The sequence below is a fragment of the Malania oleifera genome, chromosome 12 (genome assembly GCF_029873635.1).
Source record: "Malania oleifera isolate guangnan ecotype guangnan chromosome 12, ASM2987363v1, whole genome shotgun sequence".
NCBI lineage: Eukaryota > Viridiplantae > Streptophyta > Magnoliopsida > Santalales > Ximeniaceae > Malania > Malania oleifera.
In genome coordinates, this window is record NC_080428.1 from 68,587,460 (window position 1) to 68,609,827 (window position 22,368).

Genomic DNA, 22,368 nt, shown 5'->3' on the forward strand with positions numbered 1-22,368 from the left:
GTCCAAATTGGGGGTCAGAGCAGGTTAACTCAACCTCTTTAGAAAAATTGATGCTTGGATTTGAACCTAATATTTAGGATAGACTAGAGAGATACAATAGGAGCTTAGTGTTACACCACCTTCAAATGTTAAGTAAAATTTTTTTTTTTTTTAAATATTCAAAATTTATTTAGATATTTATAAATGATTGTTTTACGTCTTAATTGACTGATATATGTGATTTTAATCAAGATCGTAATAATATTCACATGGATTTAACAGTGTCATTTTTTATAAAATATAATTATATATAATATTATGCATACATATAAATGATATATATTAGGGTAAAAGACATTGAACTCTCCTGAAGTTTGACGAAAAGATAATCACCTCCCCTGAAGTTTCAAAAAAGTTCATGACCCATAAGATTTCAAGAATTTTAAAGATCTCTCTTGAGATATGCTAAAAAAATACAAATTATTTCTTGTATTTTGTAAAAAGAGAAGTTATTTGAAGAAAGGTTAGTGTTTTTTTGACAAACCTTAGTCGTTTTTATATTTAAGAACACCTTTTGCCCTATATAATCTTATGGCCTATCTAGTCTAGCAACCTTACCAAATTAGTCGCCAATGAGCCGAACCAAAATGGGCAGACCCCCGTCCCCCTCGATTTGAAGGGTGCAGGCCACTGCAGTGGGGAGCATTAAATTACACAATTCCTCCTACACCCTTTTCACTATCTCTAGGCCCCATGGGTCACAATCCGGCTATTTTCAAAGATGTTGGGCTGTCGGTTTCACTGGATACCCAAAAAAGTGAAAATGGGCCCCGGCGGACCCGGCCCAGGGCTTCCTGAATATTGGAATGGAGTTGGAGTCAACTAAAACCGACGCCGTTTCCCGCCAAACAAATCCAAGTACCGAGAAAGAGAAGGGACAAATCGGGGCGGGGGGGAGGGAAAGGGGAAATCCACATTTTGGCTTTGGCTTTATTTGTCAGCCAAAAAACTCCTGAAAGGACAAATCAACAATTCCCCCGTCATTCCCAGATTCCCTGCCTACGTGGCCTTAACGGGACGAAACGAAATCGAGAATGACAGTTAAACTGTAGAGAGAGAAACTAGAGAGAGAGAGAGAGAGAGAGAGAGAGAGAGGAGGTCACCGACTCGCCAGAAAGGGAGGGAGGGAGACGAGAGAGAGAGAGAGAGAGAGAGAGGGAGGGAGGGAGAGGGGGAATCGAGGAGTGCAGGTGAAGGCGCACGCAATTTTATTCGTTCATCTTCAAAGCATTTATCGAATATGCTCGCATCTCCCTGTATCGAATCGCGGCTTAACGACCTCAGAATCGTTCTGAGTGGCGAGTATTGGCGGATTCGTGAGCTATTCTCGCAGTGTAGGTAATGCAATGTCTTATTTCGTTGCTGTTTGGACGTACAATGATGCTTCGATGCTTTCGGGCTCGCGAATTCGCGAATTTTCGGGGTATGCGGGAGTGTTTGAATTTCTAGGGTTTTTGGGAATCTGGAGAAGTTGTTTTAGCTGTTCTGGAGCTGAGCGTTGATTAGCGGAGGCTGTGTGCGTGACGGTAGGTTTTTGCTTGTATTACTTTGGATTTTTAGGGCTTTTGAACGGAGTTCTTGAGGTGGAAATTTAGATATTAGTTTTCTTATCGGAATGGGTTGAACGGAGAGTTTGGATTTTTTGGCAATCTAGTTCAGAAGTGTTGACAAGTTCTTTTATGGAGCGAAGTTGGAGCCCGGCCTTTGGATTTAAATATATTTTGGGTTGTTCAAATGGGTTTTGGCTCTACTGTTGGGCAGCACATGCTATTGATACTTGAATGGCTGATTTGCAGAAAACCGGTGTGCCCGAGAGGGATATCGAGCAGGTTATTTGCTCTGCTGCCCTTACGCTGTGTTTTGGTTTACGAGTACCTATAATTCTATGACATTAAATGATACCCTGTTTAGCTTTAATCTTGATGTTAACACGAAGCACATTGTTGGTGTTTTTTTATTAAAACAAAAAAAACAAAAGCAACTAAGTAAGTAGTTTTTCTAGTTTGCAGAAATTGCTGAGTGATATTCCCATCCTTGAGTACCTGAAGGCTGAAATCCAAATATTTTCTTGTCTCAATGCATTGTTCTCTGAGTAGCTGCCTTTATATGTCAATACTTGTGTTCTGTGTGAAATATCTACACTCCATTGTATTTTTCTGTAGTTCATGCATGAGACCAGATGATGCTGCATTCTTTCCTAATATTGTTCACATGGTCTCTGAAATAAACCCAATCGTTGCTTTTAATTATTGAGTTCCTTTGTTTCTTAGTTTAATTTAATTTTATTTATTTATTTATTTTTGCTTCCTTCTTGCATTTTTTTTTGAAATTCCAAACACATCTATTAATTCTCATTGCTATTGTTTCCCCTTCTGTTGCTATATTTTGATGCACCAATGGTGCTGGACTGGGAAATGTTATGCACTTGATATGACTCGCTGTTGTTAGATTATGCTTATTTATATACGCTGGTAGATCACATCTACAGATCGTCACTGTCCTTGTTTTATTTTGCAGGCCATTACAGCACTTAAGAAAGGTGCATATTTGCTGAAGTATGGACGCAGGGGGAAGCCCAAGTTCTGCCCATTTCGACTTTCTAATGTAGGTTGCCGTGTGCTTAAAGAAAAGAACTTCAACATTTTATTTCTTACCTTCTCAACTGCAATTCCTTCTAATGGTGAAAATCAAACTGTTTCCATGATACTTTTTTTCTATATAGGTTGTGTAGTCTACTCATTTTATCATACAAACAGAGGATTTCAAATTAATATTTCTGTTTCCTGTTAAAGAAAAGAAAATCCCGAAGCATTAAAATTTGTAGATCACACTAGACAATCAAACTTTGAAATAAGCAAAATTTTAATTTGTTATAACAAACCGCAGGTTGATCTATATAATTCATTTAGAAGTGAATATTTCTAAAAGTATATTGATATTTAACATTCAAGTACCACGCAACTATCTAATAGAACAATGCTGAAGTGCATGTGTAAACTTCCATTCATATCAGGTCCATAGCTCAGTGGTAGGGCATTTTACTTCTGATCATATATTGGATATGACATACAATTAAATAGCACATTATACTAAGTACACTTCCAAATTTTTAAGTTTTCATGTATGATGTTTTCTGATACCATATAAATATATATATATATTAAAAGGATACACTTTTCTGATAATATGCTATGAATCAACTTTGTGTATTATCTGTACCAAAGCAAGCACACTAAAAGACTTTATGGGGAGTCATTTTTGTATCTTTTTTTTTTTGGGATAGCAAAATAAGAATATCATTAATAGATTAGGAATGTACAACCAGGAGAATAAGACAGATCCTTAGCGAAGTCTGGAAAAATCCAGACAAAAGCAAAGAAAAAACTGAAAACTAAAAGACCAATGAAACCAGCAGAAACTAACAATCCAACACATAACACCATTCACACTAAATATCAGGAAAGCTCACCCCCTTAAATTCCCCTGCTCCACACACCAAAGAGAAGCCAAATAATATATCTTTCTCAAACCAGAAAATGCAAAGACTTCGTCCCTCAGAAAATTTGTGCGCAATGCACTTCAACCACAGCCCTTAAAATACTGTAAAGAATGCACATTTCCAGAGTGCTGCTCTTTCCTTTTTCCTGCCAAAACCAACAAAAGAAACTGCCAAAAAGTCCTCCACTGCTTTTGAACTCACCCAACATTTGCCTAGATAACCAAATAACTTATTCCATACCCTCCAAGCATAATCACAATGTATAAAAAGATGTATGCAGATTTTGAACAGTTAAAAACAAAGAATACATGTTTGGAAAGAGAGGCTTCAAAGGTCTCTTGACTTGCAGCAAGTTATTGGCATTAATTTTATCAAGTGCAACCAACCAAATGAAAGCCTTAATTTTTTAGGGGAATTTGGCCTTTCAAATAGATTTATAAAGAGGAAAAATGGAATTAGAGCTAGTGATAAAATCACATATAGATTTGCAAGAATAAACCCCTGAATTGTCCAAAGACCAAGACTGACTATCCTCATCTAAAGAAAATTGATAATTATTCAGTAAGAAAAGCAAAGAGGATAGCTCTACTAACTCCCTATCATCAACAACCTACGAAAATGAAAATCCCAAGAAGGTAGAGGACCATTTGGATCAACAACAAAGAATGAAATGGAACCATCCTACCTTGAACTCAAGCGAAAGAGGCAAGGAAAATAGGTGGACAAAACTACATCCCCCAACCAAGGATCTTTCCAAAAATGGATATTACTACCCCTTCCCACCAGAAATTTAATATGGGGAATGAAAACAAGGTAAATATGAGAGATAGCTTTCCATGGACTCTCTGAAGAACATCTAAATCTCAAATTAATATCCCACCCATTCTCACCTAATCCATACATGCTTTTTACAACTTTCTGCCACAAGGAGGAATTCTCTAGCAGGTATCTCCAAAGATATTTAGCTAGAAGGGTTGTGTTCCTAGACACCATATTTCCAATACTTAACCCAATCTCCTGGTTAGACCTTCCCACCACCTTCCAACTTACCAAGTGATCCCTAAAGCCCCTTACCCCAGACCACAAGAAGTCCCTCTTTATCTTCTCAATCTTGCTAGTAACCCCCATCGGAATCTTAAAGATAGAAAGGAAGTATGAAGGGATACTAGAAAGACAAGCCTGGATGAGAGACGAGAGTAATTCTACCATCCAGAAAAGAGCACCTTTCCACTTGTCTAGTCTACCTTTCCATAATAGGATCCCAAAAACTAATAGAACTAGGGTTACCACCCCCCGCCCCACCCCCCAAAAAAAAAGGAACCCCTAGATAGGACAACAACCAATCCAAAACACTACAACCCACCTCTGCAGGCCACTCCCTAACACTTTTGTCAGGCATATTGATAGTCACGATACAGATCTTCCCCATAGTAACCTAAGCCTAGAAACCTTCTTGAAAACATAGGGAAGACTCAAAAAATATTCATAGAGGAGGGTCTATGATCCTCTAAAAAGAACATAACATCATCAGCAAACTGGAGGTGCGAGACCCTAACCCCCTCCCTGCCCACCTCCAACCCTTTCACTAAACATCTATCAACAGCCCTATCCACCATCCTACTCAAAATATCAGCCACTAAGACAAGCAAAAAAATGGGGAAAGAGGGTCATCTTGCCTAATCTGTTTTGTAGCCTTAATCCAAGATTTAGGCTTACCATTCACTAAAATTGAGTGGCTCACATTATGCAAACAGCCTCTAATCCAACACCTCCATTTCTCACCAAACCCCTTTCTCACAAAAATCTTATCTAGAACATTCCAATTCACTCTATTATAAGCTTTGTAAAATTCAACTTAAAAATGAGTCCCTTCTTCTTCCCTCTCCGAATGTCCTCAACAACCTCATCGACAACCAAAATGGCATCCACAAAATTTGCCTACCCCCCAAACGTACTCTAAGCCTTAGAGATAATCCTATCAAGCACTGCACTCAACCTATTAGCTAAAACTCTAGTGATGATTTTATAAACAATAAAAACCAAGCTAATAGGTGTATAATCTAACATCTTGATGGAATTACTCTTCTTCTTCACCAAAGTTGTGAAAGTGGAATTGATACTTTTGCTTAAAATCTATTCCTATAAAATCCATTAAAAGCCTTAAGCAAGTCATCTTTAACCACCTCCTAACAATCTTGAAAGAAAGCCATATTAAATCCGTTAAGCCCTGGGGCTTTATCCCTTTCCATCCCCACACTTCCTCTCCCTCAAAAGGTCTCTCCAATCATGCTACTTCATTTCCAAACAAAGGGTCCCAATCTAAACCATCAACCATTTGTCTCCTGTCATCCTCCTCAAAACACAAATTAGAATAAAATTCATTGATCTCAAATGCCATTTGACTCTAATCGGAGATAGTATCCCCCCTACCCACACCCAATTGCCTAATCAAATTCTTATTCATTTTCCCATTAGCTATCTTATGAAAAAAAAAATCTAGAATTATAGTCACCCTCTTTGATCCATTAGAACTTTGTCTTCTGTCTCCAGCTTCTCATTTCCTTCAAAATCACTTCCTCCAATTCATTCTTCGAAGATACCCTTTTCGTCTATTCCTCCCCAAATAGAATGCCATCATCTTCCTTCCTATCTAACACAACCAACTCTCTTAAAATACTAGCTTTTCTAAACTTAAGATCCCCGAACACCTCCCTATTCCATACTTTTAACTTCTCTTTAAGCCTCTTTAATTTTTTCATGAATCTAAAACCTTCCCACCCCCTCTCCACATCCTCATTCCAAGAATTTCTCACCAAGGGCTGGAAGGAATCATGATCCAACCATATATTTTCAAACCTCAAAGGAGCGAGGCCCCAAGAAACCTTCTTCAATTACAACATAATAAGAAAGTGGTCAGAAGTAGGCCTAGGTGCAATAAATTGAAAGAGATTAGGGAACTCATCCTCCCACTCCGTGCAAAACACAAATCTGTCAAGCTTGCTTGCCGCCGCTCTAGCATCTCGCACTGACCATGTAAAGTTTGCATTTTCTAGGGGATGATCTCTCAAACCACACTCCCTAATAAGTGCATCAAAACTATACATAGCAGCAGTAACCCTATCACCCCCCCTCTTTCTCCTTTCGAAGAAACCTTATAGCATAATATCACCTCCCATTATCCAATAGGAGCGCAAAAACCAAACACATAATAACAGCCATCCTAAAAAGAACTCCTAAGGGTTGGTCTAGAAGGACCATACACTGATGGCAACCACCATTAGTCTTGGCTTTTCACTTCTACCAAGATAGAAAAAGACAAAAAGCCTACTAGACTATCCACTTAGCAATAGAGCGAGTATCCCACAGCACCAAAATACCACCCGCTAACCCCAAAGAAGGTAGAAAAACCCAATCCTTATTGCATCCTTCCCAAATCCCTCTAACAACCCCCCATCGACATTCGCGAGCATAGTCTCCTATATCAAAACCAGATTAGGAGAATATCTAAGTAAGACACCTTTAATTAATCCCCTCTTTCTAAGGTTCCCCAAGCCTCTTAACTTTCCAACTAAAAATTTTTACAATTTCACTCGTTTCCCTCCCTTTCCAATTCCTTTCCCTCCCCCATAATTGATACAAGAGACCAAATTCTTAAGTTCTTAATGACCCTTCTTTTTTTCCCGCTAATACATTCTAGGACTCAATGACAGTTTCACCTCAACCCTAATAGGACTAACTAATTTTAGCCCCAAGTCATCAAGCAGTATATTTGGATCTAAAGAGTCTCTCTCATTACCCCCTAGGCTAACAGCAGAAGTGCTATTCCCAATAGAACCCTCCTTGTGGCATAAAGTGTCAAAAGAAAAAATGCATTGAATAGGAAGGGGATCCATATTTGGATGAATTCAGAACAACCATAGGAATAGCTACATCTTCATCAATAGCCTACATCTTCATCAATAGCCCCCTCATTAACAAAAGGAATATCAACAAAACCACCATATCGGAATTAGGCTTAGGGACAAGGGACAAAGACCCCGTATTAATAAATTATTTTGTCTGTGTAAAGTTGTGTTTAATAACATTTATACCCTCTTGCATGGTTTCAAAAAACAATTAAACACACTCCTCCCCATACTTTTTCAAATTTTATGCGTGATCATCACACTTTCCTAAGACTTCCACTCTTTCTTTAGAAAGTTCCTCTATAAGTTGTGCCAAGGCTTCCTCTTCATACAAATCTAAATCTTCTCTCAACTGATCCACCGACAAATCCCTCTTAAAATCACAAAAGATGCTCAAGTCATCTTCCTTATTAGATACCTCCTCTTCACCACTGCTAGTCAAATAAACTTTTGCTCTCTTCCGATCATCCTCCTTAATTGCTTCACTTTTCCCTTCCCTTGTGCTCAATGTAAAAACTCCCTCCCCCCTACTATCTGAAATCTCTGAGACCCTTCCTGATTCCTTGCCGACTAAACTAAGAGATAGTCATGCATCAATATTCTGCACCTTAGATTCTCCTCCATCATCTTCGAGCCTCCCGAACACTGTGCTTTTGAGTCCTCTCCCTTCAATTTGAACTTTGCCCAATCTCTCTTTCTAAATTTCCTCCCAATTCCAGTCCATCAACCTTACCCATCTAGCCACTAGAAAAGGAACCCAAATCTTTTAGTCCCCTTTCCTTAGTGTTAGTAGGTCTAGGATCCACCTCTTGAATAGTATCTGATGCCAGAACATATTTACCCTTCTCTACCCATTTGCTAACAATCCTTCTTCGTCCATTATAAGTAGGACCAAATCTTTGATCCCCACTACTAGCGTTAGGAAAGGAGTTGTTTCCAAATCATGGGAGCTCGCTCATTCCTCCTTGAAGTTCTCCATTCCAATTGCGGGAAATTTCTAACAACTTTGGCTAATGAAAGGTTATCCAGAAGCCTCTGAAATACATTCAGATTTTCCAGCTTGATGCAGGGGCAGCATCAAGGTTCTGCAGCCATGGAGAAATTAGAAGAGATGAAGGAAGTGGAAGGGAGGATAGAGAAGATACCAGGGGGGAAACTCATGTTTAATTCAATTCAAATTCATCAACAACTGCCTACAATCTACATCATGGCTTTCACACACTATTTATAAGAAAGCTTCTTTACATGAAATTACACATAAACCCCTAAAACTACATTACATTATAAACGTACCCTTTACACAAATATTACAAAAAATCCCCAAATACACATAATCCTATACTAATTAATACTAAACACACATAATAACTATTAACTTAACCTCAAAATTCATTAACCCTACTCTTCTTAATTATTCTCCGGCAAGGATCCTCTCAAGGTCTTGCTTCTTGTCCTACATCAATTCTCCCCCATATAGAAAAAAATCGACCTCGGATTTTGAAATGTTGGAGGATCAAAAGGGAGAAGCAAACTTGGGTTCTTTGAAAGCCAGCACTTGATTGATACAAGAAACCACAATCCTTTGGCAGCATCATAGACTTGAATTGAGAGTTGGCATCAATGAGCACATTGGGAATGACAAACTCTACAATAGGAATGTTTGGAGGACTTTGGATGTCTTCAAATACATTCATTTCCTTCCTTGTATTGTCTTTAAGCTGAGTATTTATGACTGATTCTTTGTCTTGGTTCATTGGTAGAGCAGACTTCAAAATAATTTTCTTCCCGTAATAGTGAAAGACATGTTCTCATGTCCTTGAGTCACACCTAAACATCAAACCAAGGAGAACTAAGGAGTACATGGCCAATCTTTATAGGTAGGATATCACACCAAACATTCGCCAAATATTCATCTATTTGGGTAGGAACCACATCTTTCGTAAACATGTATAATAGATTTATCAACCCAAGATATCACATAAGGCTTTTGGGTGAGGTTGCGGATGAAGCTGCATTCGAGTGACTCTATTTATGGAAACCACATCATTTGACATCTTCCATCAATAATGATTTTGCAAACCTTTTCTCCACATTTGAGAAAGGTGTTGTAGAGCTTGAAATTGTGCCCAAGAAATGATAAATGACATTCCTTTGTCCTATAATTTGTCGCCATGTTGCTGAATTTATGCATAAATATATGCTGCAGCTATATATCACAACCCTTTAAAACAATTTCCCACAAGTCTTACTCCCAATTTCTTAAAAAAAAACTATCTTTAATTCACCTTGATATTGATTTGTCCTGCTGAAATGAAACAAATTCATGAAGAAAACTCACAAATTACAGCAACAAAACCTGATTTTTAATGCTGCCAGTGACAATTTCTAGGGTCTCGTGCCAAATTATCACCCTTGCTTCCAATATGTTGCATCCACAAGCAAAATTATCTCTTGCAAATCAAAATTTCATGGAGAAACCCAAAATATCGTGGCTGGGCATCTTTTGTGAGACTGGAAATTACAGAAAACTGTGGAAGTTTCCTAGTCGCAGGTTGCCGGTGCATGGGGCGCATGCACCGCTAGTGACTCAGGCGATGAAACCTGGGTCGAGGGGAGATCAGGGGATGAGGAGTTTATTGGTGGTGGCGGTGTCATGAGAAAAGCTTAGGAGATGAGAGTTTTCGAGGTGCCGATGGCTGCATAAGTTTTGACCGATGCGTGGGGGTCCTCTGATGGTGGGACGGCAATAAAATTTTGAGGGGAAGGACTTGGGGGGGTTCTGTTTTTGGTGGCCTGGGTGGTGTTGCAGGTACTGGAAAGTGATGTTTGAGATTTGGGGACATGACTGGAATTTCTGAGAAGTTCAGAAACTGCAGAACTGATTTTGAGTTTTTTTTAAAAAAAACTGAAACTCAGAAATATATATATATATATAGATATATATAGAGAGAGAGAGAGAGAGAGAGAGAGAGAGAGAGAGAGAGAGAGAGAAGAAGAAGAAGATGGGAGGCTGGAGTTGCTGGATAGAAGCTGCCAAGAAATGGCCACAGAATTCAGAAATGAGAGAGAGTTGAGAGAGTTATGGGCGAGAAAAGAAGAAGATGCGTGGTTGTAGGTGTTGCTGGACAGAAACTGCCAAGAGACAGTCACAGAATTCAGAAATGAGAGAGAGTTGAGAGAGTTATGGGAGAGAAAGAGAAGAAGAAGAAGAAGAAGAAGAGAAGGAGAAGAGAAACAGAGAAGAAGCAAGAAGGCAGAAGGCTGCTGGGTAGCAAAGGTTTAGGGACAGAGCAGGAGATCAGAACAGAAAACCAGAGAACAAGAAGAGAAGAAAGAAGGAGCAGCAGCAGAGAGGGAGCAGAAGTTACAGAACAAAGGAGAGAAGGAAAGAAGAAGAGGAGGAGGAGAAGCAGCAGCAGGGAGGAAGGGAAGGAGAAGTTACAGAACAGGGGAAGAGAAGGAAAGAAGAAGTTGCAGCAGAGGGGGATAGAAGTTGCAGAACAGTGGGGGGGGGGGGGGGGAAGGAAGAAGAGAAGAAGAGGGAGAAGAAGAAGATTGAAAGGAAAAGATGGGGAATTCAAATGGAAGAAAGGGATCGTGGTTGGGCTCTGATACCAAGTGATGCAGGGGCAGCATCAAGGTTCTGCAGCCTTGGAAAAATTAGAAGAGATGAAGGGAAGGGACGAGAGAGGAGATACCAGGGGGGAAACCCATGTTCAATTCAATTCAAATTCATCAACAACTGCCTACATCATGGCTTTCACAAACTATTTATAAGAAGCCTCTTTACATGAAATTACACATAAACCCCTAAAACTACATTACATTACAAACATACCCCTACTTTACACAAATTAATACTATAATACTAAACATAATCCTATACTAATTAATACTAAACACACATAATAAACTAATTTAACCTCAAAATTCCTTAACCCCACTCTTCTTAATTATTCTCCAGCAAGGATCCTCCCTAGGTCTTGCTTCTTGTCCTTCATCACAGCTTTTGCTCACAAGGAATGATGTTCATGGAGCCACAATCCGCAGAACTCATGCTACGGTATCCTTCAAGGTCGATAGACAACTTCATCAAGGCTTCCAGAAACTTATGTCTTCCTTCATTCCGATTCCATTCTAGGAGATGGAGGGCTTGCCTATGGCCTCTGGGAGAGAGCTTCTTTGTACATATAAACCTGCCCTTCTCATTCCTCCTCAAGTCCATTCGAATCTTGCCCCCTTCTCTTATGAAAAGAGCATCCCCCACTGCCCAGCTGTTGCGCCTCAAGGGCCCAAAAAAATCACCACCAAGGATCTCAGAATTCATAAAACTCCTGCTTCTTCAATCAGATAAATGAGAAGAATTTCCCTGCAAATTATGAAAGTCTGAATGCTTTACAATCCAGGCAATTTTCATTAAAAATTTTCCTCTCAATCTTCACAGTAGAATGTCAACTCGTCTCAGTCCTTCTCCCCATACCCTTGGTGCATATGGATCAAGAAGTTTCAGGTGTCAGTTGACGGGTTAAAACAACTAGACAGCAAGTGAACAACCAGCAAGTAGACGGATAACTAGTAATCGAATAGCGGCAAGTTATCGAACCACAGCCAGTGCTCGACTAGCAACAAGTAAACAGTCAGCAAGGTCAGGAACTCTGGTAATAATCGAAAAATATCTGAAGGCCTAGGAAGAATTCTCAAATCTCTGGTGATAAACAAACAGTCTCAGAAGGCCTGGGAAGAATGCACGAAACTCTGGAGGTAATCAAAGTCTCTGAATGCCTAGGAAGAATTCACGAAACTCTGGTGATGATCAAGCATTCTCTGAAGGCCTAAGAAAAGTTCTCGAAGAGGTTCGTGAGGCCTTGGGGTAGAACGAAGGTCGTCCAAAAGGCTATTGATGGTTGACGGGAAGGAAAGTACGTGCATTGTACTCTGTTGCTGGTAGAGGTCAAATGAACTCTGATGATGGAGAGATTGCTGTATGAAGATGCAAAAGTCTGGCGATAAAGTTTTCCGGTGGGCAAAAGAGGTTTAAGGTAGATAGGAGAGAGATAGGGCTTGGTTGTTATGCTTTTTTTGGCTCTAGTTTTCGGTTTCTGGGTTCAGGCAACAATGGAAAGAGACTTCAGGTAAGGAGATTTCGGAGGAAGGTGAAAGGAGAGGCTCTCCATGCTCACAGTCTCGGAGGTGGGAAACGATGGGAGGAAAGCATCGCAGGTCCCCTTTTATCCAAAATTTTTTTGTTGCTTTTTTCAGTATTTTAAGTAAAAAATGTGTGAAGTAGCAGTAATGATACATTCTTCATGTAATCTGTCTAATTAATGAACAAATGAATTAGTGATGCTGAATTCTCAATGCTAGTCAACAGGAATGTCTCTATGTGTTTTTGGGTTTCTGAATGTAACAGCAGAATAATGTTATCTTTTTTGGTTGGTTGACACTTGTGATATTTTATCTGATTCATGAATAGTAAAGTTGACTTTCTACTGTGGTGATTCAGACTTATGCACTTTCTTTTTGGGTTGAGCTCAACAGCCTCAACGTGGCTACAAGTCCTTTTGTTCTTAAATCTTAAGCATCCAATCATTTGTCTTACTGTTTTGTTTACATTCTTAGTAGAACAAAAGAAAGAAAAGATGAAAAGAAAGAAACAATTCATTTCTCGGCTCCGTTGACTAAAATAACCAGTTTATTTTTCAGGACGAATCCATATTGATATGGTACTCTGGCAAAGAAGAGAAACAGCTCAAACTGTGTCATGTTTCAAAGATTATCCCTGGACAGCGTACTGTAAGTTTCTGTAATTAACTTTTATTCTTCTCAGTAAGATGTTCATGGATTAGATAGCCCTTGTTTAATATCAGTTGATGAGACAGTGAGGATAAAATGATGTGGGGCTATAATAGCAGGAAAATTCATTGTCTAATTCACAACCACTTTGCAGGAACATGTATCATATCAGTATTCCCATCATTTTCTTGGTCCCATAAATTTTGTTTATCTGGATGTGTTTTTTGAAATCAATTGCCTGTTGTCTAATTACCGTGAAATTAGTGTAAATTCATGGCAATTCAAAGGTATTTTTTGAATTTATGTTTAAATTAAATCTTGTGCTCATCATTATTCTGTTTGGCTTCTACCAAAACTCATGCGCTCATGTTCACTAGTTCCAACCTTGTCTAATCCCTTTTTGGTTTAAATAAAGAAATTAGAACTGCAGTTAACTTGATAACAAATCTCCTTATTAGCAAATTGGCATATTTTATGACACGTTTGGTTTACAAGGTGGAATAGCTATTTGTGTATGAATATAATAGTTCAGAAAATAAAGTTATTTCAATTCTAAGGCAAATGACAATGGCAAAGTTGGTCCCATTCCAATAAACATAAAATAATAGCTTAGGAATCAGGTTTCAATTTTGATTTTGGAAAATTTTGGCCGAAATTCCCAAACGGAAATAGGCCAAAATTTCGTGAATTCAAAAATAAAACTGGAAAAGGAGAAAATTTTATAGACTTTCATTATGTTTCTAATTATTTACAATCATCCATTTTAATATTTCCCAAAGTTTCATAATTTCCATAATTTATTTTAATGTTTCAAATGTTATTTAAATCAAGTTTATATTCAAATTTCCACAAGAATTTCCTTAAGTGGAGACACTCATAATTTTATCAAAATTGAAATATTAATCCTTGTTAGGCACCCATAAGCGATTCTATGTTGGTTGAACTATCACCAGCTTTATGGCCATTTGCTAATTTTTCTTTGAATAGAACCAGCTTTATTCTGTAATTGTTGAGTCATGGCTCATATTCAATACACGGTAGAGTATTTTGAGCTAGTGTGTAGTTTCATTATATTGATATGCTGACATTTTGAGGTTTTTAACATGGAACATGTATGTACATGGACCCGAGGGTTGAAACCCTTACTTTTTATTGATAGTATAGTGGAGATTTTCACAATGGCTCTGTTGATGTTGGCACAATCCCAAACCATTTTAATTGTTGTTGCGTTCTTCTCATTTTTCTTTTGTTTCTTTTCCATCTGCCATCTCTGTGTTTGCGCATAACCCTGGGGCATATCGACTACTATAAACTGTTATATTCCTACACAATAGCTATTTCATACCAATGATATTACATTCCCGCAAATCAAATGTGACATTAGGGATTTAATGGATTCCTGATTGAAAGCCATGTGCCTATCAATCTAATTATTTCAAGTGATGGTTGAACTTTCAGTTGTCAAAAGACTCAAAACTAAATGTCAAATTTTTTCTATGAAGAATAGCCATCACAATAACAGCCTAGATATAATTGTGAACTAATTGGCCATCATCATCAACCCAAATTATTGAAAAATTTATTAACTGTTTCAATTTATTAGAACTTTTTTATTTATCCAATTCATTTAATGGTCACTTGGCAGTAGAAGAAAGCAAGAAATGGTTAGAATGATATTGAACCTGCTAGCAAGTTGGACAATATTATCTCATAATTTTTGCATCTGCCACATTGTTAAACTGGGCTTCTTCCCATCCAGTAAAGCAACTTTTTCTTCCTTTTCTCTATGTCCCATATGTTTGAAACTTTTTGTGTTTTGCCCTTAGGGATTGAGAGTATTTCATGCATAGGAAAATTTTGAGTTGCAGATTAGTGACCTAGAACATCCTTAAATTTCATTTTTATTCTTTCTCAGTGAGGCTCAGAACTAAAGTCACACATGCTGCATGCCTGCACTGTAATAAAAGTGATACTCTAGAGAAACACAAAATGGTCACCGTTTGTTAAAGTGTTGTGCAAATTAGAAGACCTAAATCACAATGATAGGTCTCTCCCTTTATTTGTAATATTTTCCAAGTACATCACAATGACTGTAATAGCCTCACTAACTCTTAGTTACTAACATAGGTAATGATACCAAATAACCAATAACCAGTAACAATTCCCCCTAAGCGGGAGCATAGATATCATAGGCTCCTAACTTGTCACAAATCAGTTTAACACAAGCACCCCTAAAGCTTTAGTGAACAGTTCATGGAGTTGGTGTTCAGACTTCACGCGAATGGTTTTAATCTTAGTGCTAGACTGCTAGTAGACGTAGGAGTTGGCTTTGCTAGTAGATTGTGGTCTTTTTGATTGGCCTCTGTAGTTATCTAGGAGTCCCACTGGGTGGTAATCCTAGGTTGGTGGGTTTTAGAGATCGAGTGGTGGAAAGGTTGTCCAAGTGTGTGAATGGGTGGAAAGGTGCGTTATGGCGGTTTCCTTTAGAAGAGTCCTCTCTTTGGCATAGAGTTATTAGAAGTAAATTCAGCTTGCATTTGAATGGTTGGATTCTAATTTGTGAATTAGATGTTCTTCTTAAAGCCCGTGGAGGTCTATTTCTCAGATTTACCCCTCTTCATTCCTCATACTAATTTTGTTTTGGTTAATGGTTCTCGAATTTGGGTGGGCATATGCCGCTTTGTCCTGTTCTTTCCCCGGTCTTTATTGGTTGTCTTTTGGGCATAATGATATTGTTTCTTCTTTTTCGATTCTAGAAGGTGACTTTGGGATTTTTGATTTTGTAGAACTTTAAATGATAGGGAGGTGGAGGAGCTTTCTTCTTTATTGATTTTGTTGGAGAACTGTCATCCTCTAAATGATAGGGAGGTGGAGGAGCTTTCTTCTTTATTGATTTATTTGGAGAACTGTCATTCTTCTTTGAAGCGGTATAGTCGTTCTTGTTCTTTGGATGCTTCGGGGTTTTTATTCTTGCAAATATTTTTTTAATCTTCTGAATAATTCTAATATCTCCTTTGAGCTCCATATAACTATTTGGAAGGCCAAAGTTCCTTAAAAGTCGAGGCTTTTATTTGGTTGGCTGCTCTTAATAGAGTTAACACCAATGTTTTAAAAGGTGAAGGCAAATAAGGCAAGACATTCTAACCCTTAAGAAGCGAGGCGTAAGCCTTAAGGTGTAGGGGCATAAGCCTTTTGAGAATTTTATTTTTAGATAAAAATATGTAAATAAATTACATATATTTAACAAACAAACAAAAATTATAAAAATCACAAATATAATGTTAAAAAAAATCAACTATAATTTGCAAACTTCTTGTTGGGCATTCAAAAATTGCTAACTTGAATTCATTACATAAATCATGACAAGAGATAGCCTATAACATAACAAAGCTCAAATTACTTTCAAGATCTAAGATAAAACTCTCAATTATTTTGGGAAGGTTGAGGTTCAAGAGTTTTAGAAATCAACTCATATGGCTATCCTTTTTTATATGCATGGAGTTAGAATTTTCTACCCATATCTAACTTGAGATTCACACAAAGGTGTGTCTTTTGTACTAATGCATAAGCCTTAGCATGTAATGCGTTAGCCTTTTTGGGATTTGGCATTTTTTAATGGATCCTCAAGGCTTTTTAGGCCCGCTCTGCCTTGAGGTGAACCTTGATTGAGCCTTTTGAAACATTGGTTAACGCTAACAATCTGGTGCAGAGTAGGAAATCTTCAAAGGCACTTTCTCCTGATGTGTTTTCTTTATGTCTTGATCCTCAGAAATAGCTTCTCATCTGCTTTTGCATTGCACTTTTTGTAAGAATATTTGGAATAAGCTTTTTGGTCTCTTGGGAGAGAGTTGTGTTTGTCTGCTGTTGGTGAAAGATTTGTTGGTCATCTCTTTTTCTGATCTTGGTAGAAGGAAGGAAGCATATGTTTTGTGGAAGTGTGGGGTTTTCTCTATTTTGTGGAGTTTTCGGTTGGAAAGTAATGCTTGAATTTGTACTGGGAAAAAGCTGAATTCTCTTTTTTATGGGAGAAGACTCATTATTCAGTCTTGCTTGGTTGTGCTGCTGCTGGTTATTTTAGGGGGGAGAGGTTTTCTAATATTTAATTGGATTGGCTGGCTTCACTAGTCTAATGACTGTTTTTCTTGTTTTTTTTTATTCTATTTTTTCTGAAAAGAAATTTATTTAAGAGGATTTCTTATTCTCCTCTTTGTATATTCTTTCTATTCTAATGAATTCATCTTCTTTTGTTATTATAAAAAAAAAGAAAAAAATCTTCCTAGACAATATGATAGTCAACTTCAATATGTTTTGTTCTCTTATAGAAGCTAGATCGGAGGCAATGTAAATAGTGGATTATCATTTATCACATACCAACTCCACTGGGTGAGTGTGAAAAGAAAGTTCTACCAACATGTTGGTAAGCCAAATCAACTCACATGTAGTGTATGCCATGGCCTCACATTCAAACTCAACATTTGATCGAACCACGATAGTTTGTTTCTCACTCTTCCAAGACACTAGGTTACTACCAACAAACACATAATACTCAATTGTGAGTCTCTTATTAGAGGGTAACCTATCCCATCTACATTTGTATAACCTTGAATGCCAATGACCCCAATTTTGATTCAAGAGGCCTCTCCTATTGCACCAAGTATCGCAAGATACAAATGATACCATCCCAGTGGCTCATTTGGGGAGAATCTAGGAACTGGCTAACGACTCTTGTTGTGAAAGATATATTTGGTTGTGTGATTGTGAGGTAGTTTAACTTCCCAACAAGTCTCCAATACCGTCTAGGGTCAGCCAACAAATCACCCATATCTGGTATTAATTTGTTATTCAGGTCCATATTTGCACAAGAGCGGGTTAGATTCCAATGGCCCAGACTCATCTAAAAGATCTAGAACATACTTCCTTTGTAACAAGACTACCCCTATACGAGATATGGATACTTATATACCCGAGAAATATTTTGCCAGATCCAAATTTGTAGTTTGAAATTCTTAATGGTTATCTGGTCATTTAGCATTATTAGCATGTGTTAGAGTTATGTTAATAAGGGTATTGTGCTCATTGGTACTGCACTTAACATATTTTATAATTAGAGAGAGACCTATCATTGCGTTTGGGTCTTCTATTTTACCCAATTATTCAACTCAGAATAAGATCCAACCTAAACCCTACCACCACCACCAAACCAAACCCTAAATCCTACCACCAACAAAACCTACCTAGCCATCCTATGCAAATCAGTCTATATAGGAGGATTAACCACACTCTTACAGCCTAGAAACAAGTCTAGGGATTGTCAAAAAACGTAGTTGTCACCGAAAAATTCCTTGACGGTCGCTACCCTTCTCAGAACCTTCAAAACCCTTCCTTATTTCACAAAACCAACAATATAACCAACAATAGAACCCTCCGATCTGTAGATCTGCAAAACCCCATTGTTATAAACATCGTCATGCGCCCCCATGCATTGGCCAATTGTCGGCACGCATCGGTGCGTGAGACAAATTCCAACCACATTTTTTTTGCTTTTTTCTTTTGTAGAATGTCTTGATTACTTCCATAGACCATAATATCAAGCTATTGGGCACGCCTTTTGTTAAAAAATCCAATCTTTTTCAACCATGCACTCATGGTAATCTAGTGTTGTGTTGGGTATAGTTCATTGGTGAGTCTCATGGAACAGTGGTAGTGCTATGTCCAATTGTTGGTGACTCGTTCGTGGTTGAATCAATGGTTGACTCATTTGTGTTTGTTTTGGTTGGTTCAGAAGTTAACTTGTGGTTGTTTCGGATGGTCCAAAAGTTTACTTTTGGAATCCCAAGAGCATTTTGTTCGTTGTGTATTTCTGATTTTCTGCTGTTGTATCGAGGTTGTGTGTGTGTTGGGATAGCGTCATTAATCCCAAAGTGTGTTTCCTTTGGTAGGCCATTGTTTAGATGAATAATGTACTATAACTGTCTCGAAGGAAGAAGAGTTTTCAAGGTTCCTACAGTATCAAGCATCTCAACAACCATCTCATCACATAGCATCTTCTGCTAAGACGAGTAATCCTAGAGTCTATATGTCATCTGGTATCTCTCCTACTAGTCCTTGGATTATTGACTATGCTACTAATAACCATATGACATGTGTAACCAACTTCTTTTTTGCCCTTCAGTATTCTAAAAACTTACCTCAAGTTACCTTTGCCGATGGGTTCACAACTACAGTTAAGGGGATAGGAACAGTAAACCCTACTTCCTCTATCTCTCTTTCTTCTGTCTTGTACATTCCTATGTTCCCTTTCAATCTTATGTTAGTTAATAAGCCTACAAAGACACTAAATTGTTCTGCAACCTTCTTTCTTGATTCTATGGTTATTTAGGATTTGAAGACAAGGAAAATAATTGGCACAAGACATGAGGCTTGTGGACTTTACTACTTTGAGTCACTCTCTTCTACCATTGCCTACATAGTCGTTGCTACACCACTTCAAATACATTGTCGCGTTGGTTATCCGTCCTTGGAAAAATTGAAATAAATAGTTCCTACCTTGAGCTTTGTGTCTAGTCTTGAGTGGAACTCTTGTCAGTTGGGAAAACATCATTGTGTTCTCTTTGCTTCGCAGGTCAATATATGGGCAAATAGTCCTTTCATGCTTCTTCATTTTGATGTTTGGGGTCCTAGTCATGTCATATTAAAAAAATTGGGGTTTCAGTACTTGTTACATTTGTTGATGACTACTCCAGGATGACTTGGTTGTGTTTAGTGAAGGATTGTTCTCAATTGTTTAATATCTCTTGTGCCTTCTATTCCCAAATAAAGACTCAGTTTGATTTGCCAGTCAGGATACTTCGTAGTGATAATGCTAAGGAGCACTTCAGTACCCGATTCAGTACCTATATGACTAATTCTAGTATCACCCATCAATCATCTTGTGCCCACACTCCACAACAAAATGGAGTTGCATAATAGAAAACAGGCATTCTTGAAGTCACTCATACCCTATTGTATCAGATGAATGTCCCCAAAATTTTTTGAAGCTTTGTTGTGCTCATAACTTGCTCTCTCATGGATAAAATGTCATCCTTTGTCCTTGGTAGTAAAATCCCATATTCAATTATCTTCTCTAAGACTCCTTTCTTCTCCCTTCCTCCTCTTGTATTTGGTTTTGTGTCTTTTGTCCATCAGTAACTCTAGGAACAGATAAGTTGGATCCTCGTGCTGTCAAATGTGTTTTTTTGAGGTAGTTGTATACTCAAAAGGGATATCAATGTTATAGCCCTACTTTACGTCGATTCTTTGTCTCTGTTGATGTCACTTTATTGAGTCTACATCATACTACTTTGATTCCTTGAGTTTTGTTTACCTTAATAAGTCCTTTCCTTTGCCTTGCCTTTCAAATCCTAACCTAATAGTTGTGCCTATCCTCTTACATCTTCATCTAGCTTGAGTCCTTCTCGTTGCTTGGATCATCCTAGTTTGCAGGTATACCGCATAGTGACTCGAGGGAGGAGAGCCTCCTCTAGCTTCCATTTCCATGCTTTTAGTTCCCTCATTAGGTGATCCTATTTCCCAAGATGTTGATCCTACCATTGTTGTTCAAAAAGGTAAGCTTAGTAGTACCCAACACCTAATCTCTAATTTTGTTTGTTATAATTTCTTTGTCACCATCATATTATTATTTTGATATTTATCTTATGTTGCTCGTCCAAAATCTATTTTTGAAGTCTTGTCCCATTTAGAGTGGGGGAATGCAATGATTGAAGGGATGCATGTAGTATAGGATAATGATACTTGGGAGTTTGTACATCTACCTTTTGATAAGAGTGTGGTTGTTACTGCTGGGTGTATACCGTGAAGGTCAATCCAGATGGTTTCGTGGCTCAATTGAAGGCCCGAGTTGTTGATAAGGTATATACTCAAGTGTATGATTTCGATTATTCGAACACAGTCTCTCTAGTCGCTATACTTGATTCACTATGTTCATTCATCTCCTTAGCCACTAGTTGTCATTGGCCTTTACGTTAGATGTGAAGAATGTTTTCCTACATGGGATCTTTAGGAGGAGATCTATATGGAGCAATCACTTGGGTTTGTTGCTCAAGGGGAATTAGGCTTACTGTGTTGGCTTAAGAAATCATTATATGTTTAAAACAATCTTCGAGAGCATGGTTTGGTTGAATTCAGTGTTGTCATACTTGATTTTGGTCTCCAACAATGTGTAGTAGATCACTCTGTATTTTGTTGTCACGCTCCATTTGGTAGGATTTTGCTTATTGTGTATGTGTACTATGTTGTGATATGTAGAGATGATGATCAAGGCATCCAAGATCTAAAGCTTTTCCTACATATTAAATTTTAGACCAAGGATTTGGGTCCAATGAAATATTTCTTGAGTATAGAAGTATCAAGATCTTGTATAAGAACATCTTGTCACAGGGTAGTGTAATGACAGAGTACAAATTGATCTACTGCACGTCACGATAGGGGTGAGCATAATTCGGGGAAACCCGAATTAACCAAATTAACCGACCAATTTCGGTCGGTTCGGTTCGGTCAAGAAATAGGGTCGGTTCGGTTCGGTTACGATTTTACCAATTTTCGGTTAATCGGTTATCGGTTTGGTTAATATGAATTATCAATTCGGTTAACCGAATTAACCGAATTGATAATTAATGATTCTAGTGATTCTACTCTTATAGTTTAATACCAAAATATCTTTTTTATTAATAAAATTAATAGATGAGATGCTTAATTAAGCTCGAATTAGTAAAAAAGTTATAATTATATTCTCTTTTTAATAATTAATTTCAAATTATTTCGGTTAAATTCGGTTAACCGAATTACCCGAAAAGGTAATTCGGTCGGGTTCGGTTCGGTGAGCTTCCTTTGTTCAGTCGGTTCGGTTATCAGAAATCATTAACCGAAAATTTCACTTAATTGGGTTAATTAACCGAATTGGGCCGAACCGACCGTTTGCTCACCCTTACATCACGGAATGCGAAATTCAAGCACAACTTTATTGAACCTACAAACCAAGCTCTTGGAGTTTGCTTTGGACTATATAAGAATATATTTTAGGCGACACATGTCACACACCAATGTGGACGACTTCCCTAGAACAAATCCAAGTGG

At 37.9% G+C, this 22,368-nt stretch overlaps 1 protein-coding gene across 1 annotated transcript in view; it reads left to right on the forward strand.

Annotated features, from left to right (window-relative positions):
- The first annotated feature begins 956 nt into the window (after positions 1–956).
- LOC131144985 (PH, RCC1 and FYVE domains-containing protein 1-like) overlaps positions 957–22,368 on the forward strand; it is a 36,413-nt gene continuing 15,001 nt past the window's right edge. The window contains exons 1-3 of the mRNA XM_058093992.1: positions 957–1,868; positions 2,557–2,643; positions 13,147–13,236. Of these exons, the coding sequence (XP_057949975.1) occupies positions 1,821–1,868; positions 2,557–2,643; positions 13,147–13,236 (225 nt within the window). The 5' untranslated portion in view covers positions 957–1,820. The remainder of the gene's footprint in view (positions 1,869–2,556; positions 2,644–13,146; positions 13,237–22,368) is intronic.